Source organism: Pipistrellus kuhlii, unplaced genomic scaffold (assembly GCF_014108245.1).
Source record: "Pipistrellus kuhlii isolate mPipKuh1 unplaced genomic scaffold, mPipKuh1.p scaffold_m20_p_2, whole genome shotgun sequence".
Taxonomy (NCBI): Eukaryota; Metazoa; Chordata; class Mammalia; order Chiroptera; family Vespertilionidae; genus Pipistrellus; species Pipistrellus kuhlii.
The window spans coordinates 187,803,597-187,830,220 of record NW_023425515.1 but is presented as its reverse complement, the minus strand read 5'-3'; the positions used below and the strand labels follow the sequence as shown (position 1 = coordinate 187,830,220).

Here is a 26,624-nt window from a genome sequence, read left to right as displayed (position 1 = left end):
CGTGCAGGATCCTTGCATTTGTCAACCCCCTTGAGGTTAAAATCTGCCCTCTGTCCAGCTCCCCGGGCAGCCACAAGCTGGGGGCTCCCCGGAGATTAAAGATTTTGGGGTCGTGGCCCTCCAGGAGGCCAGGCTGTTGGCATGCACAGTCCCCTCCCCCGCTCTGTCTCTCCTTCCTGCCCCTGCCTGCTTCCTGACAGACCTTCCTCCCGGTGACTCCTGCCCTTGTCTGCAGGCCGGGCCTGGCTGTACCTGGCCCTCAACGAGAACTCCCTGGAGAGCTACCTGCGGCTGTTCCAGGAGAACCTGGGCCTGCTGCACAAGTACTACGTCAAGTGAGTGTGCGGTCTGTGCCCGTGGCCCCCAAGCTGCCCTGGCGCCTCGTCCCACAGGCGCTTTTCACACGCAGACCCCGTGATTGCAGCTCAGAGGCCCGGCCTGGCACTGCCTGCGGAGGACATGTCCGTGACGGCCCCGGGGCGCTCCGAGCCCGGCGTGGGCGGCTTTGCCAGGAGCGCTGGGCTCCAGCTGGGCTCCTGTGCTTGGTGCTCTGCCTCCGCTGGTCCCTCCTCGGGCCTCAGACCAGACTAGAATGCGCAGCCTTTGCTGGGTGACTGCGGGATCGGAGTATTTATAGCAGCTGCGGCGAGCCAGGCGGGCCTCCTGCCACAGGCCCGTGTCTGAGACACTGGCGGGAGCTGGCCGTGTGGCACAAACCCAGGAGGAGAGGCTGGGAAGGGCTGGATAGCTGCCTCCTGCCAGGCGCCCTCAGGGAGAGGGCTGTCACATGTCGCATTTCAACACCGGGGCTTGTTGGCGAGGGAGGGCCGAGCTGGACACAAACCAGCCCCACCGCCGTCCCCTCCGTGTCCCACAGGAATGCCCTGGTCTGCAGCCACGATCACCTGACTCTCTTCCTGACCTTGGTGTCTGGGCTGGAGTTCATTCGCTTCGACCTGGACCTGGTGAGACCCCATGGCGCTCCCGGCTTTCGGGGCAGAGGAGGGGCGGGTGGGCGCGAGGTGTCCCTGTTCAGGCCCCTCCGGGAGTCTCAGGTGTGACCCGGCCTGAGCAGGTGAGGGCCGGGTCGGGGTCTGCCGTGGGAGTGAGGGTGGGTGTGATTCTCTTGGCCTGAGGCCAGATCTGGTTCAGCTGACTCCTTCCGATCTCTGTCCCGCCTGGGAGAAGAGCCCGCCGCCTGGATGTGTGGGGCATGAGTGTTTGAGGGGGACATGGCCGACTCATCCCTGTGCCTCCTGGGGTCTTGGAATTGGCTCCGACTCCGGCCTCTCTCCTACACTGAACACTGAACTGGGTGCTGGTGGTGCACTTCACCCGGAGGGAGTGAACACTAGAGACGTTCAGTGCCGGCCCAGATTGAGCCGAAGGGGCCCACCGTGCCTCAGATGCCGAGTCCAAACCCCTTCCTGGGTCCTGCCCAGTTGGCACAGACTGAAGAGGCAGAGGAATTGGGGGGAAAGAGCAATTTGAATAGTGAGAGGTCAGAGAAGGCCTCGCTGGTTCCCGTCCTCTGTGGGCCTCAGGCCCAGCTCTCAGCGCCACACCCATCACATTACTCCTCAGCAGCTGGTTTCAGCCCATTGGTTCCCCAAGGAAAAGCTAGCACGGGGGAGGGTGTGACAGGCAGGCCCGTGGCTCCCGACCCTGCCCCCAGTGGAGGCCACCACCCAGACCTGCCTCTCTCCTCTCGCCTCAGGACGCCCCCTACTTAGACCTGGCCCCCTACATGCCCGACTACTACAAGCCTCAGCACCTGCTGGACTTCGAGGACCGCCTTCCCAGCTCGGCCCACGGCTCCGACAGCCTGTCCCTCAACTCCTTCAACTCCGTCACCTCCACCAACCTGGAGTGGGATGACAGCGCCATCGCCCCGTCCAGCGAGGGTAGGTGGCCGGTGGACAGGAGCCAGGCCCGCGCCAAAACCGACTCCAGAGCCACTGGCGCCTGGTGGGGCGGCGTCTCTCTCGGCTCCGCTGGTCCCTCGTCCTGGTCCCGTGGCTGAAGTGAAGGTCAGACAGGGTCAGCCGTCTCTCAGATCCTCTGTCTCCAAGTCCCTGTGCAGGCTAAGAAACTAATGCGGGGGGAAAAAGAAGCCAACTATGGAGACAAAAAGTCCAACAATCATGGGACAGATCTTGGGGAGGTTGGTCCCTTTTCTAGAAGGCTGTTTCCGAGTGAGGCGGGATTAGGTGTGACCAGACTTCCTCTCATCGCTGGGGGAGGCCGCCGCCCAGGTTTTAGGCAGAAAGAGGCTAAGGAGCCACTGGAAGGAGGAGAAAGCGGGTGGATGGGACGTTGAGGGGAAAACCTGCCAGCATCTCTCCGGAGTCCCTCCCGCACTGTCAGTGTGTCCGCGGGGATCGCACCCCTCGCACCGGAGTCTGAAAAAGGTCACCGCAACCAGAGGTCATTGTGTTGTCTCATCCAAAAGCTTATCCAAACAGCCTTGCTGTATTATTTATATTTTTACTGATTTCAGAGAGGAAGGGAGAGAGAGAGAGAAACAACAACGATGAGAGAGACTCATTGCCCCTCACTGGGGATCGAGCCTGCAATCCAGGCATGTACCCTAATTGTAGATTGAACCATGACCGCCTGGTTCATAGGTCAATGCTCAACCACTGAGCCACTCTGGGTGGCTGGGCTGTGTTCATTTACGAAACTGGCTGTTTCCTCGCCTCCAGGGAGGGGATCCGAGGCCTGGGACTCCCCAGAATTGCATCAGCATTGAGGCCCTGACCTTCTCTTTATTTCTAATTGTGCCATGAGCCATGCATGGCCAGGGAGAGGGCAGTTACTGTCAGACTTGCTGTTAGCGTTGCTCCTTTACAAGTGGACGGGAGGTCGGACTCAGGGGCTGCCTCAGAGAAGGCGGAGGGGCTGCCCGAAGGAGCCGCCCCCCTTGTCTCGGCCGCTGGTGCAGAGGGAAGGAAGGCTCGGGATAGAAAAGCCGGTCAGGAGCAGGTGGGCCCACCTTCTCTGCCAGAACCAGGTTCCCAGCCCCCGATGTCTTCCCAGCCCGTCAGAGGCCACTGGGGCCCGAGTAAGTCCCTGAGGTTGGCTGTTAGATAAAACGTGGAAAGTTTAACTTTTCCTCGTGTGTCTTCGCCCATGTCCCTGCCCTGTTGCCCCCTCCCACCCTGTCCTCCCACTTCCTGTTTCTAATGGTCAGTTTTGTCCCCGTTTTTGTAGATTATGATTTTGGAGATGTGTTTCCGGCAGTGCCATCGGTACCCAGCACAGACTGGGAAGGTGGGCAAAGTCCGTTCTTACTCTCGTTTCCTGTTATTGCCACGTTTCCATGCCAAGCTTGCTGCATGATCAAAATCAGCTCGATACTTATAATCATGTCACTGATCGTACTAAAGCCCAGCCTGATGTCCCGATAGATGGAATTCTGAAGGAGGAGCTCCGCCTCCAGCCCCAGGCCCCCTCCAGCCCCTGGCCCCCCTCCAGCCCCGGGCCCCCCTCCAGCCCCTGGCCCCCCTCCAGTCCCAGACCCACCTCCAGCCCCGGGCCCCCCTCCAGCCCCAGGCCCCCCTCCAGCCCCGGGCCCCCCTCCAGCCCTAGGCCCCCCTCCAGCCCTAGGCCCCCTCCAGCCCCAGACCCCCTCCAGCCCCACGCCCACCTCCAGCCCTGGGCAGCTTGGGCAGCTCCCATCGGCCACCAGGACAGGACCCCTGCCTGTGCTGACAGACGCAGTGGCTTGTGGAGTCACCTCATGGCTCCGCAGGAACACACACATCTCCCTTCCTGCCTCTGGCGCCACGCCACTCACTGGACCTGTGTGTGGAACTGCCGGCCGTGGGCACTCACTGGGGACAGACTTGTTCTAGAAAGAGATGCCTTTGAACGTGTGGGCTGTACATTCCTGTAGGTCAGAAGCATCAAGTACAGCCCACACATTCCTGTGTCAGAAGCATTAAGAAGCCAAGGCAGAGGGCTTGATTCCTTCAGTCCATTCTTGGTGGCTTCCTCTGGGACATTTTTTAATGAGATTGAGGGAAATTGCCCACATACAGATGAAACTTCCTATGGAGAGAGTCTCTTCGATTTCAAGGCAGATTAAAATACTCAGCCCACTTCCCACCGTGTCCACTAGGTGGCAGTAATGCTCAGGCATTTTCCTGCTTGTAGGGGTGCCCACTTCTGGGCTTGTGAACATTTGTGACGCTATTCTTTACATTCCCCTGATTGCTCAGAGCACAGGGCACGTCCCTGACGCTAACACGTCCTCTTTAAGTCTGAGGCCACAACCAGGCGCCGTGTTAAAGACCCTCATCTGCCAAGAGCATAGCATCAGGGTCCCGCTCCCAGAGTAGTGTCTAGTCCAGAATTCCATCCTGACAGCACCTGTCCTCTCAGCCTCTCCCCTGCCGCAGGCGCGCTGGGCACCGGCAGTCCCTCTGGTTCTAACAGCTAACCCTCCCCGCCGCTACTTGTTGCCTGTTGCACTGCTTGCCCAGCAGGGCCCTGTGGGCCCTGGTGGGGATTGGGTGGGGATTGGGCGGCTGTCCCGGGGTCCGTGCTCCTTTACAGGATTGGCAGGTACCTCAGCCTTGACACCCACAGTGTCCGTGGTCTGCTCGCTCTCCTCTCGGGCTCCTCGGAGCAGCTGCAGATCTCCGGGGCCTGGTACGAGGCGCAGGGCTCTGCAGGAACCTTCTCTGAGACCGAAGGGCCAGGTTCTCTGCATTGAGAACCAGGGCGCTGTGGTCCCAGGACATCGGGAGAAAGTCTCATCTATTGCTGGTGGTTTGGGGTTTTTTAAATATGTTTTATTGATTTCATGGGTGGGGAGAGAAACATCAATGATGAGAGAGAACCATTGATCAGCTGCCTCCTGCACACCCCATACTGGGGATCGAACCTGCAACCCAGGCATGTGCCCTGACTATGAATCCAACCGTGACCTCCTGGTTCGTGGGTCGATGCTCAACCAGTGAGCCACACCTGCCAGGCTGTTGCTGCGTGTTTTTGTGGGTTTTTTTCTGGCACGGCTGGCAATTGCTTTTAGCTGCCTCCTTTGCTCTTATATTAAAAAACAATGTACTTTTTGAAAAATATGGGTGGCGTGCTGTGTCAGCAGGCAGCAGCCAGCAGTCTCCGAGATACACCTGGAAGCTGGCGGCAGCCAGGCCCTTCGGGTGAGGCTGAGGTGGGCAGCATGCTTGCCCGTCTCCAGGCAGATAATGGCCGGGAAGATGTGTACAAAGTGGCTAATGGAGCGTGAACGGCCTACGTCCCCTGCCATTAACCTCCACCGGCCGGCCTCGGTCTCTGCTCGGGCAGCCATCTGCCACCAGATGAATTCCCGTGTGCTCTCCTCGCCATGTCCTGTCTGGTGACCGGGGCGGAAGGGTGGGGTAGACCAGGTCCGCCTTGGGGGGCGGAGGCTGGGTGACAGTGGACATATGCACGCTGAGGCTTGAGTGAAATCGAGTTCTCAGCACCCCTTACAGGGGCCTGGTGCTGCCCCTGGAGCATGTGGGTCGTCAGGGAGAGAAGCAGCCACTGAAGGGCCCACGAGGCATCTGGGGGGGCAGCCACTCGGCACACCCTTCAGTTCTCGTCCCCTTCACATCTCCTCTCCTGGGCTCTGGCGCCTTCTCTCCGCCCTTCCCCCTGCTCCTCACCCCCAGCCTTGGCCCTTCACTCTGCAGCCCACCTTTTCTCTGGTCTCTGTTCTCTCTTTTGTTCCTTCTTACCTGCCTCTGGAGGACCCTCAGAGGACTTTGGGTATCTCAGCCCTGCCAGGGCCTTGTGGTGCTAAGAGGATGCGGGCACCCCTCTGACCTCCTCTGGTGGAGGGTCAACTGAGGGCACCGAGGGCACCATCTTCTAGGGGCTTCAGCTTGGAGCTCCAATTTGGCCACGTTGCCGTGGCTCTCGGGCTCCTGCTGCTGGTGGTGACGGTGGTGACGGTGGTGGAGGTGGTGATGGAGGTGGTGGTGGTGGTGGTGACGGTGGTGGTGGTGGTGGTGGATGGTGATGGTGGTGGTGGATGGTGATGGTGGTGACCGGTGGTGGTGGTGGTGATGGTGGTGACGGTGGTGGTGGTGGTGATGGTGGTGGTGATGGTGATGGTGGTGACGGTGGTGGTGATGGTGACGGTGGTGGTGATGGTGGTGGTGGTGGTCCCTATAAGTTGCTCTAAAAGCACAGATCCCATGTCCTGCTGGGTCTGGGCTTCTATACTCAGAACAGGGCCACCCCGATCAGACTTCCGTGGGGGGGGGGCTCACCCGCCCTCCGCATGAGGAGAGGCATGCTTTGGGGGCCCCGAGGGTCTTATGGGCTGTGTCCTGTTTCCCGTTCCTCCTCGCAGACGGGGACCTCACAGACACTGTCAGTGGCCCCCGCTCCACTGCCTCCGACCTGACCAGCAGCAAAGCGTCCACCAAGAGCCCCACCCAGCGCCACAACCCCTTCAACGAGGAGCAGGCGGAGGCCGTGTCCTCCTCCGACACCACCCCGGTGCACACCTCCTCCCAGGGCACGGAGCACCCCCCGGAGCTGCTGGACGCCGGCACGGAGCTCGAAGTCATCAGGTCAGCGGGGCGGGGGGAGCACCCCCTTAGTCCAGGCAGGCAGTTGGGCATCTTCCTGGCGATGAAGTACCCTCTTCCCGTGGTGGCGCTTCCAGCAGGAGGAATAGCAGGCCCGGAAGACAAGAGGCACTGGCTGGTTCGAGTCCAGAGCAGCTTGAGCCGCTCAGGCTTGGGGCCCCCTAGCCAGGCCCACTGCAGCCAACGTGGGACCAAGAGTGGGTGCCAGGAGTGTGAGCCCAGAGACTTTGAGTGCATTTCTGGTGGAATTGTCCGTGATGGGAAGTGAGGTCAGCGCAGGGCCCATTGCCCACATCCTAAGGGAAGGGCTGAGGAGAGGGACCATTGGCCTGACCAACCGTGGCCTGTTGTTCCCTAGAGCACAGCTAGCTGCGCTGCAGGACCTGCTCAGGGGCCTCTGGCTGCTGCCATCTGTGCCTCCTCGGGCTGGCCCCTGCCTCTGCCAGCCATGGGGGAGACCACAGGGGCCGAGCCGCCGCTGCCCCCAGCCAGGACCCTGCACCCAGCACTGCCCGGGACCACTGAAGCTCTGCCCTCAGAGGTCACACACCCAGGATCACCTCTTTTGGCCCCACCCATCATGTCCCTCAGAGCCCGGTGCTCAGATGCTGATGTCTCCCCTCGCCTCTCTCCCAGGGTCACCAAGAAGAAGAAAACTGGCAAGAAGAAGAAGACCAGAGCAGATGAGGAAGCCAGTCCACTGCGCCCGGCCTCTGCCCAGCACGCTGGTGCCAGGAGGGGGGATGGCGACAGCCGGGTCAGCAGCCCAGGCCTCGGGCGGGGCTCCCCAGACGCCACCGTGACTTGCCCCCAGGAGAAGGGAGAGGGGCCCAGCAGCGCCGCTGAGAGCAGCGAGCGCGCAGAGCCCAGCCAGATGGGCCTGCTCATCCCCGCGATGAAGGACACCTCCATGGAGCGCCTGGGGCAGCCCCTGAGCAAAGTCATGGACCAGCTCCACGGGCAGCTGGACCCTCGCACCTGGGGCTCCCGCGCCGAGCCCCCCGACCAGCCCTTTCGGACCGGCTCTCCGGGGGACGCCCCGGAGAGACCGCCGTTTAGTGACTTTAGTGAGGGGCTTCCGGCCCCAATGGACTTCTACCGCTTTACCGTCGAGAGTCCAAGCACTGTTACAGCAGGTGGCGGCGACCATGACCCTGCAGGGCCTGGCCAACCGCTGCATGTTCCTGGTGGCCCTGCGGCTGCTGGCCAAGAAGAAGAGGGAGGAGGAGGAGGAGAGGGACAGGCGCCTCCGCCCCTAGGGGCCGCCCTGGGGGAGGCTCAGGACCCAGAGGCCCGGGCACCAGAGACCCAGGTGCCCCCTATCGGGGAGGGGCCCGGGCCTGAGCCAGAGTCTGGGACCCAGCAGGCTCTTTGCCAGCTCAAGCGGGACCAGCCCAGCCCGTGCCTGAGCAGCGCGGAGGACTCGGGGGTGGAGGAGGGGCAGGGGAGCCCCTCTGAGATGTCCCACGCCGCGGAGTTCAGGTGAGCAGGGCCGTGCGCTGGGGAGACTCCGGTGCTGGGAGCAGGGGCCCGGGGCCTGCCCTCCCAATCCCTGATGGCTCCTGAGGACCCAACCGGCTGGGAGGCAGGAGGGGTGTGGTCCTCCCTCCTTCATGCGGCTCCTGGGAGGGGGCAGAGTTGCCACAGCTACAGCTCTGAGGGCACTGCCTCTGGGTGCCCGTATGCCCTCTGGGTACCTATACGCCTTCTAGGTGCCTCTACCCCCTCTGGGTGCCTATACCACTCCTGGGTGCCTCTGCCCTCTGGGTGCCTATACCACCCCTGGGTGCCTCTACTCCTCTGGGTGCCTGTACCATCCCTGGGTGCCTCTACTCTACCCCTCTGGGTGCCTGTACCACCCCTGGGTGCCTCTATGCCCTCTGGGTGCCTGTACCACCTCTAGGTGCCTGTACCCCCTCTCTGTACATGCATCTCCTCTCTGTGCCTGTCTCACCTCCCCTGCCCCCGCCCCAGCCTGACACCGCACCCTCCCACACTGTCCTCTCACAGAGTCGACAACAACCACTTACTCCTGCTGATGATCCACGTGTTTCGAGAAAACGAAGAGCAGCTCTTCAAAGTGAGTTCCAGCGCAGCCCGGCGGGGCGGGGCGGGGGGGGGGGGGGGGGGGGGGGGTGGCCGCCGGGCAGTCAGGAGAAGCGTGCCGCCCGGGGCCGGCGGGTGGGAGCCACGGTGCCCGAGCGGTTTCTGCTTCGCCCGCAGATGATCCGGATGAGCACAGGGCACATGGAGGGCACCCTGCAGCTGCTGTACGTGCTGCTCACAGACTGTTATGTCTACCTGCTCCGGAAAGGTGCCTGCCGCCTCCTGCCCCAAACCCCCTGCTCCCCGGGGCCCTCAGCTGCCTGGCGTGCCGCCCCCTTCCCCAGCTCTCCACACCCCCGGGGTCCCATCGCCTGGCGTGTGGCGATGAAAATACACTTCACAGAGGGTGTTGCCAGCAGGCAGCAGCCCCAAGACATGAGCCTGGGCCTCCTCTCCATCCGCACCCCTGTCATCCTCCATCCTTTCAGATCCCGGGCCCAGGCGGGTCTCCTGAGGGGAGGGGCCAGGGCGTAGAAGGTGGGCAGGGGAGGGAAGAGAGGCCGGGTGGGTAATGAGCATTGGCATTTCCTCTCAGGGGCCACGGAGAAGCCATACCTGGTGGAAGAGGCCGTTTCGTACAATGAGCTTGACTACGTGTCGGTGAGTCCAGGCTCTGCAGCTGCTGTTTGCTGTCGGCCCAGCCACATGCAGAGCGGAGCAGCCCCTGCCTCCCCTGCTCCTCTCAGAGCAGCTTCTGTCCCTGGTGCTGGGGATGGGAGCCGAGCTGGAGGTGCCTCTCCGTCCATCCCTCCCTAATCGGCCAGGGTCCCAGGCCTCTGGAGCTTTGCCTCGTGGTGACCCCAGGGGCGCTTCCTGCCTGCCCCCCTGCTCCCCCTCCCCCAGCTGGCCCTCAGTCCGGCTGTGCTGCCTCTCCTGGCAGCGGCCAGGCCCAGGTGCATGGAGGTGTGGTCTCTGGCAGGTGGGCCTGGACCAGCAGGCGGTGAGGCTGGTGTGCACCAACCGCAGGAAGCAGTTTCTGCTGGACACGGCCGACGCGGCTCTGGCTGAGTGAGTGACACCCGCCTTCCTTCCGCTGAGCTGGAGGGTCAGCCTCGGCCGCTGGGTGGCTGTGCCCTGGGCTCCCGCCTTCGGGGGGAGGGTAGGAAGTGGGGGCAGGTGCGTTCCCTCTGGGCCCTGGCTGATTCATGGTCAACCCAGGCGACTGCAGAGAGGAAGGGGCATGAGCTTAGCAGGAAGAGAGCATGGCCTGGCTGCTGACCGCAGCGTGCCCCAGACCTCCTCAGGGAGCCTGTGTGTAACCAGTGTTACAGTGTTACACTGGTGTTCGAGTCCCGCTGCAGCCCCTTGCCAGTCTCCCTCAGTCAGAACCCGAGGCCCCTTGGCCATTGGGGAACAGGTGGGCCTCTACTAAGTCGCCACTAGGTGATTGGCCTGCTGTCCCGTCACTGCCCGCCCGCCGCCCTGAGCTCTGGTTCCAGCCAGGTCTCTCCCCCAAGTGTCTGTGAGCCTGGAAGGTGGGGGGCACATGCCTCTGACGGCAAACCCCACTCCCTGGGCAGGTTCTTCTTGGCTTCTTTGAAGTCGGCCATGATCAAAGGCTGTCGGGAACCCCCGTACCCCAGCATCCTGACCGACGCCACCATGGAGAAGCTGGCACTGGCCAAGTTCGTGGCCCAGGAATCTAAGTGTGAGGTGAGAAGCTGGGGAGGCAGGGGCAGGGGGGAGGGCCTGGGCCTGGGGCGGGTCCTTGCTCTCAGTGGGCCCTGGTGCTGGCTGGGACCTCATCGCTCTGTCTACTCCCTCCTCCCCCCCAGGCAGCCGCTGTGACCGTGCGCTTCTATGGGCTCGTGCACTGGGAGGACCCCACTGACGAGTCCCTGGACCCCGTCCCCTGCCACTGCTCACCCCCCGAGGGCACCATCACCAAAGAAGGCATGCTGCACTACAAGGCGGGCACCTCCTACCTGGGCAAGGAGCTCTGGAAGACGTGCTTCGTGGTGCTCAGGTGGGAGCCTGCGCTCTGGTCAGGCTCACCCTGAGGTGGTGGGTTCACAGGCTGTGAGCGTTCTGCAGCACGTCGCAGGCGGGGACCGAGGGGAAACGCCCTCCCCACAGGGCTAAGGGGGCACAGACCCAGAGCAGTAGAGCTTCTCGGTGAAGCAGCCTCCTCAGGGGCCACCCAGGGCTCCACCCGGCCACCCCAAGAAGCCGCCTGGAATGCTGCAGGCAGAGACCCGGGCAGGGCTGCACCGAGCTCCCCAGTGTGTCCCTCTGCAGTCCCTCCTTCACCCTCCCCGCCACGGAAGACAGCCCCCCGCTTGGCCTCTGGGTCAGGGCTCCAGCCGGGGGAGCCCCCGGGGTCTGGGCTCCACTGGTCCTGCTGGGACAGGCCTCAGCCCCACCATGTGTGTCCCTGCAGCAACGGGATCCTCTACCAGTACCCCGACCGCACCGATGTCATCCCCCTGCTCTCGGTGAACATGGGGTGAGTGTCCTGGTGAACATGGGGTGAGGTGGGGCCCGTGCTCCCCTTCTCCCTGAGACCGCTCCTGGCTCTCCCTCTTGTCAGCTCCGCCTGCCTCTCACCCCACTGCGCCCAGCAGCCCTGACCCGTGCCCCGAGTCCTGCAGAGCTCAGGACCGCAGGGACCCAGGGTGGGGAGAAGGGAGAGCTCCCTGGGGGGCAGTCCCCCGCCTGCTAAGGCCCTCTCTTCCCGGGAAGCGCCTGCCCTGAGGGGAAGATGGGTGCACACAGACTGGGGGAAGCGTCAGGCTGACAGGGAACATGAGGATGTGCATGGATTCTGAAGGCCGGAGCCACGAACTGATTCTCACCCCTCATGTGGCCGTGTTTAGGCTCTAGAAGGATCTTGGTGAATCTGGACATAAAAGGGATTGCACAGGATGGAGTGGGGCTGCCCAGCAGCTTTAAGCCTCTCCTGAGAGCCAAGGGGTCTGGACTTCTCCCGGTGTCCTCCGCCCGGGGACTGTCAGGCCCTGTGCTCACAAGCTAGAGCCACAGGGGCTCCCACCCCGAGCCAGCCCTGCCTCCTCGCTCCCGTTTCACCCCTCCTCCTCTGGCCCAGGGGGGAGCAGTGCGGTGGCTGTCGGAGGTCCAACACCACGGATCGGCCCCACGCCTTCCAGGTCATCCTTGCCGACCGGCCGTGCCTGGAGCTGAGCGCCGAGAGCGAGGCTGAGATGGCCGACTGGATGCAACACCTCTGCCAGGCCGTGTCCAAAGGGGTGAGCTGCTCCCGCCTCCGCATTCACCTGGCCTCCCACCCCACTGTGTCCCTTCCCTAAACCCACACCAGTCATGGAGCAACCCGTGGGGACCAGACGGTTCCTCCAGGGACAGCCCAGGAGCAGGCAGGCCTGGTACTCTCCTGGTCACCCCACCCCCAGCTGTAGCCCTGAGTGGGCGGGGCCTGCCTTCTGGAGGCGGGGCTAAGGGCTGGCCCTGGGTGGGGAGACCAGCCGCAGGAGCTCCAGCTTGCCTCCTGCCCCTCTGTCAACGCCTTCAGGTCATCCCCCAGGGCGTACCTCCCAGCCCCTGCATCCCCTGCTGCCTGGTGATCACGGACGACCGCCTGTTCACCTGCCACGAGGATTGCCAGACCAGCTTCTTCCGCTCTCTGGGCACAGCCGCGCTGGCCGACATCAGCGCCGTCTCCACGGAGCCGGGCCGGGAGTACTGTGTCTTGGTGAGTTGGGTGTGTGTGTGTGTGTGTGTGTGTGTGTGTGTGAACCGGGCAGGGGGTACTGTGTCTTGGTGAGTCCAGTGGGGGGTGAACCGGGCAGGGGGTACTGTGTCTTGGTGAGTCCGGTGGGGGGTGAACCGGGCAGGGGGTACTGTGTCTTGGTGAGTCCGGTGGGGGGTGAACCGGGCAGGGGATACTGTGTCTTGGTGAGTCCGGTGGGGGGTGAACCAGGCAGGGGGTACTGTGTCTTGGTGAGTCCGGTGGGGGGTGAACCGGGCAGGGGATACTGTGTCTTGGTGAGTCCGGTGGGGGGTGAACCGGGCAGGGGGTACTGTGTCTTGGTGAGTCCGGTGGGGGGTGAACCAGGCAGGGGGTACTGTGTCTTGGTGAGTCCGGTGGGGGGTGAACCGGGCAGGGGATACTGTGTCTTGGTGAGTCCGGTGGGGGGTGAACCGGGCAGGGGGTACTGTGTCGTGGTGAGTCCGGTGGGGGTGCTGGAGGAAGGCCCTGCAGAAGGAGCCCTGTGTCTGCTGACGGGGTCCTGCTCTCCCCAGGAGTTCTCCCGGGACGGCCAGCAGCCCCTCCCGCCCTGGGTCATCTACCTGAGCTGCACGTCTGAGCTGGACCGACTCCTGTCTGCACTGCGCTCCGGGTGGAAGACCATCTACCAGGTACCCAGCTGCCCGGGCCTGCGGAGTGAGCTGTGCCCGGAGAGGAGCCCTGCGTGGCCCCGACCGAGGCAGGGGTGGGCGCCGGCACAGCACGGCCTGTAGCTCTGGGAGCGACACGGACTTTAGGACCGAAGGCAACCCTGCCCCCCGGGGTCTGGACTTAGCACACCCTGGCTTCCTGGTTCCAGTAAAACAGCACAAATTGAGTGCTGATGGTGGGGCTGCGGCCGAGCTGTCCCAGGCAAGCAGGACACTCGGGTGCACAGCCAGCGAGAGCGCAGGGCCTGCCGGGTGGCACCCACCCACAGCGTCACCTGGTCTCGGCTTAGCCCCTCCCTGAAGGGCACAGTGTAGCGGGCGGACAGGCTGCCCGGGTGTGGCTCCGTGGCCTCATGCCCTGCCGCCCGGCACAGGTGGACCTCCCGCACAAGGCCATCCAGGAAGCCTCCACCAAGAAGTTCGAGGACGCCCTGAGCCTCATCCACAGCGCGTGGCAGCGCAGCGACAGCCTGTGCCGCGGCCGAGCCTCCCGGGACCCCTGGTGCTGAGGCGGAGCTGGCGTGTCCTGGGGGCACACGCACGGTCACCACGGTGGCAGCGCACTGCTCGGGGCCGGGCCTCCTCCCGTTCCACAGCCCACTCCACCCCGTGGGCAGAACGGGCGGGCGGGGCCTGAGACAGAGTCCGTCCCTCCCTGTGGTCAGAGTGGGTGCGCACATTCCAGGCACCTCCCAGCAGCGGGCACTGGACATGCCAGGGCAGCGGTCTGAGCCCTGTGGGCTCTGTAGTTGCACAGCCTCCTCCCAGGGCCCCGGCTCGGCCCATGCTGTCACTTTGGGGTGATGATGGGAATAATATCGACCCTGAGGGAGCAGAAGGATGGCCCGGCAGAGGCTCAGGCCACCCCGGGGGCCCGAGTGTCTGGTCATCCTGTTCATTTTTGAACGTATTCCTGGCCGAGCAGGGAAGTGGAACACTGAGTTCCTAGTGCATGTCATCTCCTCACTAACCCGTCCCACGCGCACTGCTGCCTGCCTTGCAGGGCGGGGCCGGCCGACTGGCCCTCCCGGCTGCCAGGAGGCCCTGCATGTCCGCGGGCCCCTGCCCTCCTCTCCCTGAACCTGGCAGTGCCGTGGGCCCAGGAATCGGGCTGAGTCTTTGCACCGGGAGCAGAGGGCAGGGAGGCGGGCGTGGAGTGGGGCAGACCCACCAGCCTGGCGTCCACGTTGGAGCCTCCTGACTGTCCTGCTTGGCCAGAGCCAGGCCCTTCCTGAGAGCCTGTCAAGGGCCCTCTCGGGGAAAGAGTTGGGTCTGGGTTTTGTTTTTTAAAATAAAATAGATATGTTATATTGCCAAGACTTGTCGCTGGCCCTTTTGTCCAGGATGGAGGTGGGGACCTCAATCCCTCTGCCCAGGCCCCTCGTTCTCCATTCCACAGTGTTCCATCAGCCGCCGGTGCCAACGCTGGGAAACAGACCCCCTGCGGCCCTGGGCACTCCAGTCTGGAGGAGCCCAGGCCTGGGAGTTTCATGGTCTGACCTTTGCCCTCTCTCCTGTGTCCTGCAGGGCCAGGGGTGGGGTGGCCCGAGTCCTGGAAAAGTCTCCATAACCGGCGGGCGAGGCCTGCCCCCCGGCCTCCCAGCCCAGGGGTAGGTGCCAGCCACTCCAGGTAAACCCGGGAGAGTTCACGTAGTTCCCGAGGCCTCTTGCTGAGCTCCTGCCCAGGGGCTGCCTGGAGGATGCCAAGCCTATTAGGCCGGGAGCCATTCACACTGCCACCTGCAGGGCCTCACACACACACACACACACACACACAGGAGGAGAGGGGAAAGCTCGGGAGGGGGTGGGTGTGGTGGCCACCGAGGCGGGGTTCCAGGCAGGGCGCCTCTGCCTCCGGTTTTGACACTGACATCACCTAGGGTGATGCAGGGTGGCCCTGGCAGGAGAGCTGCTCTGAGGGCAGAGGTCAAGGCGAGCAGCCTGGCGCCTGGCAGCAGTGCGGGTGGGGTGGGGAGTCCCTTCTCACCTGGCACAAAGGGCCATATCCTGCAGGGCCTCCTCCAGAAGCCACAACTGGGAGGGGCTCCACGGGGAGGGGCGCGCTGAGGGACAAGTCCCTACCCGGGAAGCGGCCAAGCCACTCACTCCTGTGGTCCCCTCCCCGGCAGGGCCCCCGCAGGGCAATGTGAACCACCTTCGGTGGGTGCTTTTCACACATCGCTGACCCTCCAGAGAAGGCCTGCGGGGATGGATGCCCCCCTTTACAAACGGAAAGTGAAGCTCCGAGGGGAGTGATTTGCCGGGTCACGTTCTAGCACAGCTGGGAGTCTGGTCCGTCCCCTCCTCCGCGCTCACTGACAGGAGCCAGACCAGAAGGCTGGGGCCGGAAAGGGCACCTCACAGGGCAGGGGCAGCGGTGGGGCTGTTGCTGAGGTGCCCAGGCAGGCTGTAGGCTGTGGCCAGGAGCCCCGGGCAGTTCCCATGCCCAGGGCTCTGCTGCGGCAGGACTGGCTGAGCCAAAGGTGGGCGGCAGCACCAGCCCTTTGCCCCGGGGACCACAGGGAGGCTGGAGGACAAGGGGCAGGGGAAGGAGTTTCCGCTGATTGGCACCTTCTCCCCGCCCCCAGTCTCTTTCTGATCCAGCTGACCTTCGCCCCAGATCCCAGAGTCTAGGGCCGCCCCAGCAGGGAGGTGTGGAGAACAGAGGCCGCTGGGATTGGTCAGAGCCCAGCAGGGGTGTGTCCTAGGCGCCCACAGCCCGGGCGCTGAGCGGAGCAGGTGGACTCCCCGGATAGATCAGCAACAGCCTGGCAGCTGCAGGCCTGTCCCTGCCCTCCAGACATGGCCCCAGGGCCCCTCGATCCCTAGCCCTGTGACCCTCCAGGGGTACAGGCAGCCTGAGCGCCACCACCCCAGGGTCTGTGCCATGCCCCTGACCCGGGCAGAGCCGGCTGCTGGCACAGAGGACACGAGAGCGGTGTCCCCGGCTGTGGACCTGGTGCTGGGCGCCTCGGCCTGTTGCCTGGCCTGCGTCTTCACCAATCCCCTGGAGGTGGTGAAGACTCGGCTGCAGCTGCAGGGGGAGCTGCAGGCCCCGGGCACCTACCCTCAGCCCTACCGGGGCTTTGTGGCCTCCATAGCCGCCGTGGCCCGAGCAGATGGGCTGAGTGGCCTGCAGAAGGGGCTGGCCGCCAGCCTGCTCTACCAGGGCCTCATGAACAGCGTCCGCTTCTATTGCTACAGCCTGGCCTGCCAGGCCGGCCTCACGCAGCAGCCAGGGGGCACCGTGATCGCAGGTGCGGTGGCTGGGGCCCTGGGAGCCTTCGTGGGGAGCCCTGCTTACCTGGTGAGTGCCTCGTCTCTGTCCTCCACCACCCGGGACCCAACTCCATCCTCCACCACCAGAGACCGACTCCCGCCCAGGCTCTGAAGCTTCCTGGGCTGGCCTCTGGGTGGGGCAGGCTGGGTGGGGCTGCTCCCTGGAACATCCCTTCCCAGGACTGAAATCTGCCCCAGGACCCTGCCCCGTCCATCCTCTGTCCCCAGGAGCCCCCACCCGCAGGTCCTGAGCCAGGCAGGGGCGGGGGTAGCGGGTGGGCTGGAGGTAAGCAGGAGGTGTGCACTTAGGTCAAGAATAAAGCTTCCAGCCCTGTCAGTGTGGCTTAGTGGTCAAGCATCCATCCATGAACCAAGAGGTCCTGGGTTCGATGCACACGCCCAGGCTGCAGGCTTGACCTCCAGTGGGGGACATGCAGAAGGCAGCCTTTCAATGTTTCTCATCTCTCTATCCCTCTCCCTCCCTCCCCCTCTCTCTCTTAAAAAAGTCAATAAAAAATAAAGAAGAATAAAGCTCCCATGCCTGTCTGGTATAGCTCAGTGGTTGAGCATCAACCAGGAACTAAGAGGTCACCTGTTCTATTTCTGGACAGGACACGTGCCCAGGTTGTGGGCTCCATCCCCAGTCAGGGGCGGGAAGGAAGCAGCTGATCGATGATGTTTCTTTCTCATCCATGTTTCTATCTCTCCCTCTCCCTTTCTCTCTCTTTAAAAATCAATTAAAAAACATTTAAAAATAAAAAATGAATAAGTACTCTCTATTAAAAAAAAAAAAAAAACTTAAAAAAGAATGAAGCTTCCTGGAGCCAGGGCCAGCACTGTCCTCTCCACACCTCTCCACCCCCCCCACCCCCCGCCCTCAGAACAGCTTTCCAGAGGTAAGCAGACACAGGAGGTGGTGCACACCCAGGCCAATCTGGAGGCTCGCCCCAACCCTGTCTCACACGCCCCCAAGCTGCAGGCGTGGGCTCCTGAGGTCCAGGAGGGACTGCCCCCTGGAACATCACTGCTGGGCCTGCACTCTGCCCTGGCAACCAGGAAAGGGTGCCCTCCACCCACACAGCTCAGCCAGGCTCCAAGGCCGCGCCCTGAGCCCTCCATCACCTCTGCTCTCACAGGTCAAAACGCAGCTGCAGGCCCAGACGGTGGCCGAGATGGCCGTGGGGCACCAGCACCACCACCAGGTGGGACTGCCACTCCCCAGAGCTCCCTGGGCTGGGTGGGCTCCTGGGTGGGCAGGGGCTGCCCAGTGACCCTGTGCCCTCTCCCCACAGAGCCTCCTGGGCGCCATGGAGACCATCTGGCGGCAGCAGGGCCTGGCAGGCCTGTGGCGGGGTGTGGGCGGGGCTGTGCCCCGAGTCATGGTTGGCTCTGCTGCCCAGCTGGCCACCTTCGCCTCGGCCAAGGCCTGGGTGCAGGAGCGACAGGTGAGGGGCCAGGGACACAGACACCCAGGGGGGAGGAGGCCTCCTGCCTGGGCCCAGGTCACACCTCAGGGAATCCCCGCGGGCGGTGACAGACGGGGCCCCGTAGGACCCCTGGGCACAGGAATGGGGGGCCAGCAGTGAGCCCTGAAGGTGGGAGGGGCCTTGTGGGGGAGATGTGGGTGGGGAATGGCTGGAGGGCCCTGTCTTCTCCTGACCCCCCAGGTGGAGGGAGGCTGGTGGGCACAGCAGCGGGTGTCAGCAGCCTGTGCCATCCCCACAGTGGCTCCCGGAGGACAGCTGGCTGGTGGCGCTGGCCGGAGGCATGATCAGCAGTGTGGCGGTGGTGGCCGTCATGACCCCCTTCGATGTGGTCAGCACTCGGCTGTACAATCAGCCCGTGGATGGAGCTGGCAGGGTGAGCAGGGGACCAGGTGGCGAGGATGTGGGGAGCTGGAGAGCACCCTTCCCAACACACACACACACACACACACACACACACAGATGTGACATACATGCAAACGCATTCTTTCGGCTTGTGTGTGGAGCGCCTAGGACCCAGGCACGTGCTAAGCAGTCTCACATCTGGATTTTGTTCCATCCTCACACCCACCTTCATTTTCCTGATGGGGAAACTGAGGCTCAGAGCTATCAGGTGACTTTGCCTGAAGTCACTCAGCTGGCATGTGGAGGACCCTGCACTGGAACCTAGGCCCGACCCCCGGCCTCACAGACAGGTGCCCGCCACCGTATACGCTGGCACAGCTGTGCCCAACACACAGGTGCCCTCCACAGGCTGAGTCAGGGACGAAAACCCACCTGTGTTTGTCCCTAGCAAAACTGAGCCCCTGGCTGGGGCTGGGCTGGGGCTGCCTGAGGGAAGAGACTCCTTTTAAAATGTTGCCACATTACAGAAAGGTCCTTCATTCTGAAATTTCCCTAGCTTGGTGGGAAGGGTGGGGGGGGGGGGTGCCTTTTCTGAGGTGCTGCAGAAGCCCTCACACACGGACACACTCTGAGTGCCAGCCAGGGCCCCAGGCCCCTGTATGACACCCCCTGTGTCTCCCCAGGGCCTGCTGTACCGGGGCCTGGCGGACTGCCTGGTGAAGATCTGGCGGCAGGAGGGACCCCCTGCTCTCTACAAGGGCCTGGGCCCTGCCTACCTGCGCCTGGGCCCGCACACCATCCTCAGCATGCTCTTCTGGGACGAGCTGCGGAAGCTGGCCCGATAGGGGGGTCCCGGGCACCCCGGCGTCCCTCACTCCACATCCTGACACAGCCCGTCACCCCGCTCCGGCTGGGCATGGCCCTCTCTCCAGCCACAGCCCAGGCTCTGCCCCAGGTCTGGGGCGTGTGGACAGCCGGTCCGCCCGGCCCCGGGACCCACCAGCCTGCTGCAAACCACCACCTCTGCTCTCCAGAGGTCCTCCCCCTTCCCTCCCTTCTCTGCCTGGGGGGCCTTGTCCCAGGGCCGTCCTCACCGTGATCATGACTGCCCCGAGCGAGGGCAACCAGGAGGTGGGTCCCGTACCTGCATCCGCTGCTTCCACCGGAAACCACAGGGGGAGTGACAGACCTCTCACCAAGGAGCAAGCCGAGGCTCGGAGGGTGGAGAGCTTTGATCGAAGCCACACAACAGCGCTGAGATGGCAGAGCCAGGACTGGAGCCACCTTGCCCAGCCCAGAGCTGTGCCCTTGGCAAGTTCCAGCACGCGGGCGGAGTGTCCCCTCGGGATCACTGCACACGGGAGGAGACCCTGCGTGCCCGGAGGCGTGTCCTCTCCGTGGCAGTCGGCCAGGGCTGCCGGGACAAACCAGGCGGCTGTTTCTCCCAGTCCTGGAGGCCGGAAGTCCAAGATCCAGGGGTCAGCAGGGCTGGTGTCTTCTCAGGCCTCTCTCCTTGGCTTGAGACGGCTGACTTCTCTGCGTCCTTCCTTCTGTGCGTGGCTGTGCCCCAGTCTCACCTTCTAGGACCAGTCATAGGGGACTAGGGCCACCCGAGTGACTGCATGTCAACTTCATCACCTCTGTAAAAACCCTTCTCCAACTGCAGCCACACTCTGAGGTCCTGGGGCGGGGGGTAGGACTTCATTATAGTGAGTTGGGGTGCAGGGGGGACACAATTCAGCCTGCCACATCAACGCTGGTTCTACTGAGGCCCTCCCAGGGCCCAGCCCTGCAGGCATTCGCACGGGGCCTCATGGCGAACCACAGCCCATGGTTCAATGAGGAGACTGAGGCCAGGCTGGGGGAGTGACTGGCCCAAGGGGAGTAGCAGAGCCAGGCGTCCTCCTCCAGCGTTTCCTCCGAGCTGCAGCCACACTCCCCGCGTGGGTGTCCCTAAGGCCGCGCTGACCTCTGTGCTGCGGAGGTGGACACCAGGCCCCTGGAGGGGGAGCCTGGCCCAGGCCCAGCAGCCTGAACTGCCTTCCCTGCCAACACCCGCGTCGTGGGAAAGCTGCTCGGGGGGCACGCCTACCAACACTCCAAACCAATAAAGTTTTCTATTTTCTTTACGTCAATCAGTCTCCTCTGCCGGCAGCCTCAGTCTCCCCCACCCTTGAGCCCCCTTCCGGCTCTCCCGAGCAGTCTCCCCCACCCCTGAACCCCTTTCCTTGGCTACTTCAGTCTGGGAAAGGAGGATCCAAAAGCCTTGGGCCATCCAGCCCCACCCTGTCTGGCCCCGGAGAAGCCTGCCACCTAGTGGACACAGAGAGGATAGTCAAGGCGGCTGCCAGTGGCTGAGGGGGTGGGCCCAGAGCTGGATCCCAACCTCACGCCTGGGGGGGGGTATATATGCCCCCCCCTCCAGACTTCGGGCTGAGAGTAGAGCCTGACCTCAGGAATGTAGGGGGATAGATGCCCCTTCCAGATTCTGGGCTGAGAGGACAGAGCCCTAAGGCTGGGGACAACGGGTGACAGACAGAGGCCTGGGCTTCAGGAAGCCCCCGTGTGGCAAGCCCCAAGGGAGAGGGAGGACAGCGGGCACCAGACTTGAGCAGAGACAGAGACCAGCCCCAGAGATGCCCCTCCCTTCACCTGGTGGTCCCGTCGCCCCTTAACCCTCCCGCTGCCCTCCAGCCCCGGGCCTTTGACCCCTCCCACCTCCCTCTCCACCGGCACCTTTGCCCTGTGACGTCAGCCTCTCTGGGGCAGACCTGGCCCCAGGCCTGGCTGGATCCGGCTGCCATGTTCTCCCTGCCGGCCCTCCCCTCCTGGCTCCCGGGCCTCTCCTCCCTCGAGTGGGGCTCCGGCCTCCTCCTCGACTCTGTCCTGAAAGGTGAGCGCCCCCTCCTGCCCCCTCCAGGGCCTGCTCCCTCTGGGCACTCACCCACAGGTCTCCCAGCCCTCGGCTGCCCCTCCTCTAACCCTGCGAGCACGCCCTCTCCCTCTCTCTCTCCCTCCCGTCAGGCCTCATCGGGGCCTGCGGTGTCTCCGTCCTGAGCAGCCTCCTGAAGGTGTACTTCTTCGTGGGCTGTGCCAAGTGAGTGCCCACTGCCCTGCCACCCCCAGGCCCTTTCAGCACCCCCTCCCCGGGCCCCCAGCTGTGACTCTGGTCTCTGAGGGAGGACTGGGGAGACCTTCTGTCCGGCCAGGGAGTGTGGCCGGGGACCGGGGACCCCCTCCAGGGCCCAGGCTGGTGGTTCTGCCACTCTGCCTCCACCCCCTCCACCCCCACAGCAACCCCGAATGGCGGCCGGAGAAGGTGCGGCTGCAGGCCCGGTGGGCCTTGCTGGAGACGGCGCACCTGCCCGGGCTGGCCCTCATCCTGACCCTCGTGGGGCCCCGGGTGGCCTCCCTGGTGGTGCTGGAGTTCTCCCTCCGGGCTGTGTCCACGCTGCTGTCCCTGGGCAAGGTGAGGCCCGGGGGAGGGTGGGTGCGCGCTGCTGGCCCGCATGCTAGATCGTCTGAGGGCATCCTCCCATGAGCCTCCCAACCAGGGGGGAAGGCCTGGGGTAGCCCCATGTCTCAGGTGGGGAAACGAAGGCTCAGAGGAGGTAACCCATAGGAAGGGGAGTCAGCTTAAGCCCAGGTCTCCAAGGCTCCCAGCCACCACCGCTTCCGCGAGCACGTGGGTCCCAGGTAACAACCAGGATGGGAATTAAGCTGGAAGAAATGACCCATTAGGCCGAAGCCAGTTTGGCTCAGTGGATAGAGCGTCGGCCTGCAGACTGAGGGGGTCCCAGGTTCGATTCCGGTCAGGGGCATGTGCGGGCACATCCCCAGTGGGGGGTGTGCAGGAGGCAGCTGGTCGATGTTTCTCTCTCATCGATGTTTCTAACTCTCTATTCCTCTCTCTTCCTCTCTGTGAAAAATCAATAAAATATATTTTTTTAAAAAGAAAGAAAGAAAGAAAGAAAGAAAGAAAGAAAGAAAGAAAGAAAGAAGGAAATGGTGCATTAGGGCTTGACTCCAGTATTCCCTCTTGGATTTCCTTTGGGGCCCAGCCTCCCGTAGACGGAAGCATCTGTGCCCTGCCAGCCCTCCGTGTCCCGGGGTGAGGGGACCCACCATCGCGGCCCCTCTCTGCCCCTCCCGCCAGGGCTCCGGGAGTGCTGAGCGGCTGCAGCTGTGCCTGCTGGGCCAGTACTCGTTGGGCTGCGGGCTGACCTGCGGCCTGAGCTTCCTGCAGGAGGGCGCCCCGCACCGCACGCTCAACCTGCTGCTGGGCCTGGGGCTGGCCGCGCTGCTGAGCTCGCAGGCCCAGCGCCTCCTGCGCCACGTCTGCCGCCTCTACGAGCTGCACAGCAGCCAGCACTACTGCGGGGTCTGCCTGGGCCTGCTGGCCCGGGCCTGTGACCTGCCCCGCCTGCTGGGCCGCGCCCTGGTCGTGGCGTTCGCCGTGGGCGACCTGGCGGCCGTGGCCCTCATCAACCAGGACTTCCTGACCACCTCGGAGGCCATGCGCTTCTGGACGCCGCTCACCATCTGCTACACCCTGCTGGTCATCTACATGCAAGGTGAGGGCTGGGGGTGCCCCCTGCTGGTCATCTACATGCAAGGTGAGGGCTGGGGGTGCCCCCTGCTGGTCATCTATTGTACATGCAAGGTGAGGGCTGGGGGTGCCCCCTGCTGGTCATCTACATGCAAGGTGAGGGCTGGGGGTGCCCCCTGCTGGTCATCTACATGCAAGGTGAGGGCTGGGGGTGCCCCCTGCTGGTCATCTATTGTACATGCAAGGTGAGGGCTGGGGGTGCCCCCTGCTGGTCATCTATTGTACATGCAAGGTGAGGGCTGGGGTGCCCCCTGCTGGTCATCTATTATACATGCAAGGTGAGGGCTGCGGGGGGGCCGGGCACCGCTGGGCATCCACATCCTTCTGACTGATGGCCCAGCACTGTCCTGGATCTCCAGAGGCTGACAAGCTAGCCCCCGCCCCCACCCCCCCAGGGCGCCTAGCCTGTGGCAGAGGCCACGTGGTGGGGCAGCTCAGCGAGGGCTGAGGAGACGGTGCTGGAATTGGACCTTGAAGGGTAGGCAGGAGCCCCTGAGAGAGGTGTGGGGGGGACATGACCTTGTACGCCAAGGCTCAGAGGTGAGAGGGCACGGCAGCCTCAAACCACGGGAAGAAGCTGAGTGTGGCTGTCACCCGAGAGGGGCTGAGGCTGATGAGGTTCCCTGGGGTCTGATGGAGAGTCCTCGTGGGCCAGACCGGGCAGGGTTTGGAGAGCGGGAGAGTGGGAGGGGGTCTGGTCAGATCTGGGCTCTAGGAAGAGGCTCCTGGCTGCAGAGTGGGATGGGCTGGAAAGAGTGAGGGTGGCCGGGAAAGGAAGGGCGGTCAGGCCGAGGGCAGCCGGTGCAAAGGCCCTGGGGTGGGAGAGAGCCTGGTGTGCTCGCTGCACAGCAGAGAAACGCAGGTGCTGCGGGTTTGAGTGAAGGGGAGAGTCAGGGGTGAGGTGAGGTTGGTGCGGGCACCGGTCACACCCAGCAGGGCCTCAGACAAGGCAGGCGCGTGAGCTTCTTCCAAGCGCCGAGGGAAGTGCTGGCGGGCTGCTCGCAGAGAGAGGGCTTCCTCTCACGGACGCCTTTGGAAGGTGGTGAGCTGTTGAGTAGACGCTTGAATTGTAGGGTCAAGAACATAAGCCATGCCGAAACAGGTTTGGCTCAGTGGATAGAGCGTCAGCCTGCGGACTCAAGGGTCCCAGGTTTGATTCCGACCAAGGGCATGTACCTTGGTTGTGGGCACATCCCTAGTAGAAGGTGTGCAGGAGGCAGCTGATTGATGATTCTCTCTCATTGATGTTTCTTACTCTCTACCCCTCTCCCTTCTGTAAAAAAAAATCAATTATATATATATATATATATATATATATATATATATATATATATATATATATATATATATTTACAAAAGAACACAAGCCAAAAACGGTTTGGCTCAGTGGATAGAGTGTCCGCCTGTGGACTGAAGGGTCCCAGGTTTGATTCCAGTCAAGGGCATGTACCTTGGTTGTGGGTACATCCCCAGTGGGAGGTGTGCAGGAGGCAGCTGATTGATGTTTCTCTCTCATGGATGTTTCTAACTCTCTATCTCTCTCCCTTCCTCTCTGTAAAAAAATCAATAAAATATATTTTAAAAAGATAAAACAAGCCAGGAGCCCAGGGAGGAGACTGCTTGGATAGATGAAGGTGGCCGGGACCGGGTGGGCAGTGGGGTGGCGAGGTGCCTTGGGTGGGGATCTGCGTGGCAGAGGGGACAGGCTCCTGAGGGGTGAGGCGTAGACGTGCAGGAGAGGAGCTGGGCTGCAGGCTGGCATGCTCTGTCCTGAGCACAGGAGGGGCACAGCAGCGGGAGGCGCAGGCGAGCAGCGAGGCCCGGGAGGCAGAGGGCCTGGTGCTTTGGGGACTCCAAGCATATGGGGGTGCGGCCAGCAAGGGAGAGGGGTTGCAGGGGGAGGGGGCGCGGGAGGTGCAGCCGGGTCCAGCCGGGCCTGTGTGGGTGCCGGCCGCGGCAGGCGTGGGTGACGGCGGTGTGTCCGGTGTGTCCGCAGAGGAGCAGCGGCAGCGCCCGGGCCTGCAGAGCCAGGTGCAGACGGTGCTGGTGCGCATGGGCGGCCTCTTCGTGCTGCTGCTGACCGTGGGCCGCTGGCTGGACCTCCTGGGCGTCCTCGTCTCCCTGCTGGGCGAGCTCTGGTGCCTGCTGGGCGTGCGCGCCCTGCTCGGCCTCTGCCAGGTCCAGGTGGGCACCACCCTGGGCTCCCTCCGCAGGGTCGCCCTGCCCCGCCCCGGACAGCCGGGGCCTCCCGGGCCCAGGTTCAAGAAGAGCCGGGCCCTCGCTGGTTTGCTCGGTGCTTAGCGTGTCAGCCCATGGACTGGAGGGTCCTGGGTTCGATTCCAGCCAGGGGCACGAACCTCGGCTGCGGGCTTGTTCCCCTGTCCCGGGCGAGGCACGTGCGGGAGGCAACCAACCAATCGCTGGGTCTCTCTCACCTGGATGTTCTTTTCTCTCTCTTTCTCCCCCCTCCCTTCTACTCTCTCTAAAAATCGATGGAAAAAATATTCCTTTGGGCGAGCTGGGGAAACCTCTCTTGGGGATCCCCTCTCTCACCTGGTGTTACCCTTTGACCTGTGCCCCAGAGGTCCTGAATCCTCCATCCTCCATCCTCCTCCCGCTCCTTCCTTCAGGAGTTTTCGCCCCAGAGGCCTTCCATGTCAGCTCCGAGCCAGGCCCAGCCCTCAGCACCGGCCCAGACGCAGGACCCGGCCCCCTCCTGACCTGCCCGCAGAGGACTCTGCACCCAGGCTCACTGGAGGCCGCACAGCATGGCGCCTGGCGGCTGGGGGCAGGGTGGCCCCACTTGGACTCGCACTGGAGCCCCCTGAGAGGGAGGGGAGGGTGTGGGGTGAGGAGGGGCGCCCGGGGTTAACCTTTAGGCAGGGTGGGCCGTGGGCGCAAAGCCCTGAGCCCTGCCCCAGGGGCTTCCCCCACCGGCTCCTGGGCTCCCCTCAGACAATAAAGACGGTCCCTCACCCTGTGGCCGGAGTCCTGAGCATGCAGCGGGGCAAGCCTCTCCCTCCACAGCTTCCTGGCCGGGCGGCTCCCGGGATGTGTGTCAGGAGGTGGCTGAGGAGGCGGCTGAGGAGGCGGTGGGTGCGGCGGATGGACGCGCGCTAGCACCCACCTGCATCTTGGGTGGACGGTGCCGTCCTGTCCCGTCCCAGGCTGAGGCACAGCTGGAGGGAACGCAATGCTGAGAAGGCCTCAGGTCCCCCCGCCCCTGGCTTGTCTAAGGCCATGAGGAGGCTTCCCGACTCAGCTCCGTCCGCCTCGTGGCCTTTGCTTTTCCAGCAGGTACAGAAGACGCCTCTGCTGGCCTGCTGTGTACCCTTGGGTAGGCTGCTGTCCCCCTCTGAGCCTGTTAGAACAACTACCATGGGTTATGTGCTTTTTTTTTTTTTTTTTAATATATTTTATTGATTTTGATTTTGTACAGAGAGGAAGGGAGAGAGATAGAGAGCTAGAAACATCGATGAGAGAGAGAGTCATCGACCAGCTGCCTCTTGCACACCCCTTACTGGGGATGTGCCCGCAACCAAGGTACATGCCCTTGACCGGAATCGAACCCGGGACCTTTCAGTCCCCAAGCCGACGCTCTATCCACTGAGCCAAACCGGTCTCGGCTATGTGCTTTTTTTAGTAATCTGATTTTGTTCTGACATCAGCCCCAAGAGGTTGATACTGTTATTCCTTTTTTTTTTTTTTTTTTTTTTTTTTAATATATTTCTTTATTGGTTTCAGGGAGGAAGAGGGGAGAGAGAGAGAAACATTGATGATGAGAGAGAATCATGGATCCACTGTCTCCCGCGCATCCCCCATTGGGGATCAAGCTGC

The 26,624-nt window shown here is 63.3% G+C and overlaps 3 protein-coding genes and 1 long non-coding RNA gene across 12 annotated transcripts in view; 3 read left to right on the top strand and 1 right to left on the bottom strand.

The window, feature by feature from the left end:
* Positions 1-14,387, top strand: part of PLEKHM2 (pleckstrin homology and RUN domain containing M2) — a 37,029-nt gene extending 22,642 nt beyond the window's left edge. For 3 of the 9 annotated variants that reach the window (XM_036445953.2, XM_036445958.2, XM_036445955.2), the window contains 18 exons: positions 236-335; positions 806-965; positions 1,718-1,904; positions 3,214-3,273; positions 6,350-6,572; positions 6,949-7,131; positions 7,227-8,072; positions 8,601-8,670; positions 8,814-8,904; positions 9,232-9,296; positions 9,577-9,704; positions 10,217-10,349; positions 10,472-10,662; positions 11,077-11,142; positions 11,743-11,902; positions 12,184-12,363; positions 12,915-13,031; positions 13,445-14,387. In XM_036445953.2, coding sequence (XP_036301846.1) covers positions 236-335; positions 806-965; positions 1,718-1,904; positions 3,214-3,273; positions 6,350-6,572; positions 6,949-7,131; positions 7,227-8,072; positions 8,601-8,670; positions 8,814-8,904; positions 9,232-9,296; positions 9,577-9,704; positions 10,217-10,349; positions 10,472-10,662; positions 11,077-11,142; positions 11,743-11,902; positions 12,184-12,363; positions 12,915-13,031; positions 13,445-13,579 — 3,095 coding nt within the window. In that variant the 3' untranslated portion in view covers positions 13,580-14,387. The remainder of the gene's footprint in view (positions 1-235; positions 336-805; positions 966-1,717; positions 1,905-3,213; positions 3,274-6,349; positions 6,573-6,948; positions 7,132-7,226; positions 8,073-8,600; positions 8,671-8,813; positions 8,905-9,231; positions 9,297-9,576; positions 9,705-10,216; positions 10,350-10,471; positions 10,663-11,076; positions 11,143-11,742; positions 11,903-12,183; positions 12,364-12,914; positions 13,032-13,444) is intronic. The other 6 variants (XM_036445954.2, XM_036445959.2, XM_036445956.2 and 3 more) reach the window with 4 other exon arrangements.
* LOC123652760 lies at positions 523-18,068 on the bottom strand. Its single transcript, XR_006742255.1, has 3 exons — positions 17,859-18,068; positions 15,173-15,175; positions 523-536 (listed from the first exon to the last, which is right to left on the bottom strand). It is a non-coding gene; the product is annotated as an uncharacterized LOC123652760 (long non-coding RNA).
* On the top strand, positions 15,498-20,307 carry SLC25A34 (solute carrier family 25 member 34). The gene is given in 9 exon segments (XM_036445969.2): positions 15,498-15,555; positions 15,558-15,597; positions 15,599-15,656; positions 15,659-15,716; positions 15,719-16,377; positions 17,486-17,551; positions 17,642-17,794; positions 18,075-18,209; positions 18,862-20,307. Coding segments are annotated over 9 exon segments (1,374 nt in total). The 5' UTR covers positions 15,498-15,512; the 3' UTR covers positions 19,024-20,307.
* A 607-nt stretch (positions 20,308-20,914) lies between these two features.
* Positions 20,915-25,689, top strand: TMEM82 (transmembrane protein 82). The gene is made up of 6 exons (XM_036445974.2): positions 20,915-21,071; positions 21,203-21,275; positions 21,473-21,647; positions 22,335-22,752; positions 24,784-24,971; positions 25,418-25,689. The coding sequence occupies exons 1-6, from the start codon at positions 20,981-20,983 to the stop codon at positions 25,505-25,507; spliced, it is 1,035 nt and encodes a 344-aa protein (XP_036301867.1). The 5' UTR covers positions 20,915-20,980; the 3' UTR covers positions 25,508-25,689.
* The last annotated feature ends 935 nt before the right edge of the window (positions 25,690-26,624 follow it).

Excerpts from the sequence above, each read along its gene's own strand:
- TMEM82 (XM_036445974.2), top strand. The coding sequence starts at position 20,981 with ATGTTCTCCCTGCCGGCCCTCCCCTCCTGGCTCCCGGGCCTCTCCTCC. Across the intron at positions 21,648-22,334 it reads CGCTGCTGTCCCTGGGCAAG|GGCTCCGGGAGTGCTGAGCG; the intron begins GTGAGGCCCGGG and ends CCCTCCCGCCAG. Across the intron at positions 22,753-24,783 it reads GCTGGTCATCTACATGCAAG|AGGAGCAGCGGCAGCGCCCG; the intron begins GTGAGGGCTGGG and ends GTGTGTCCGCAG.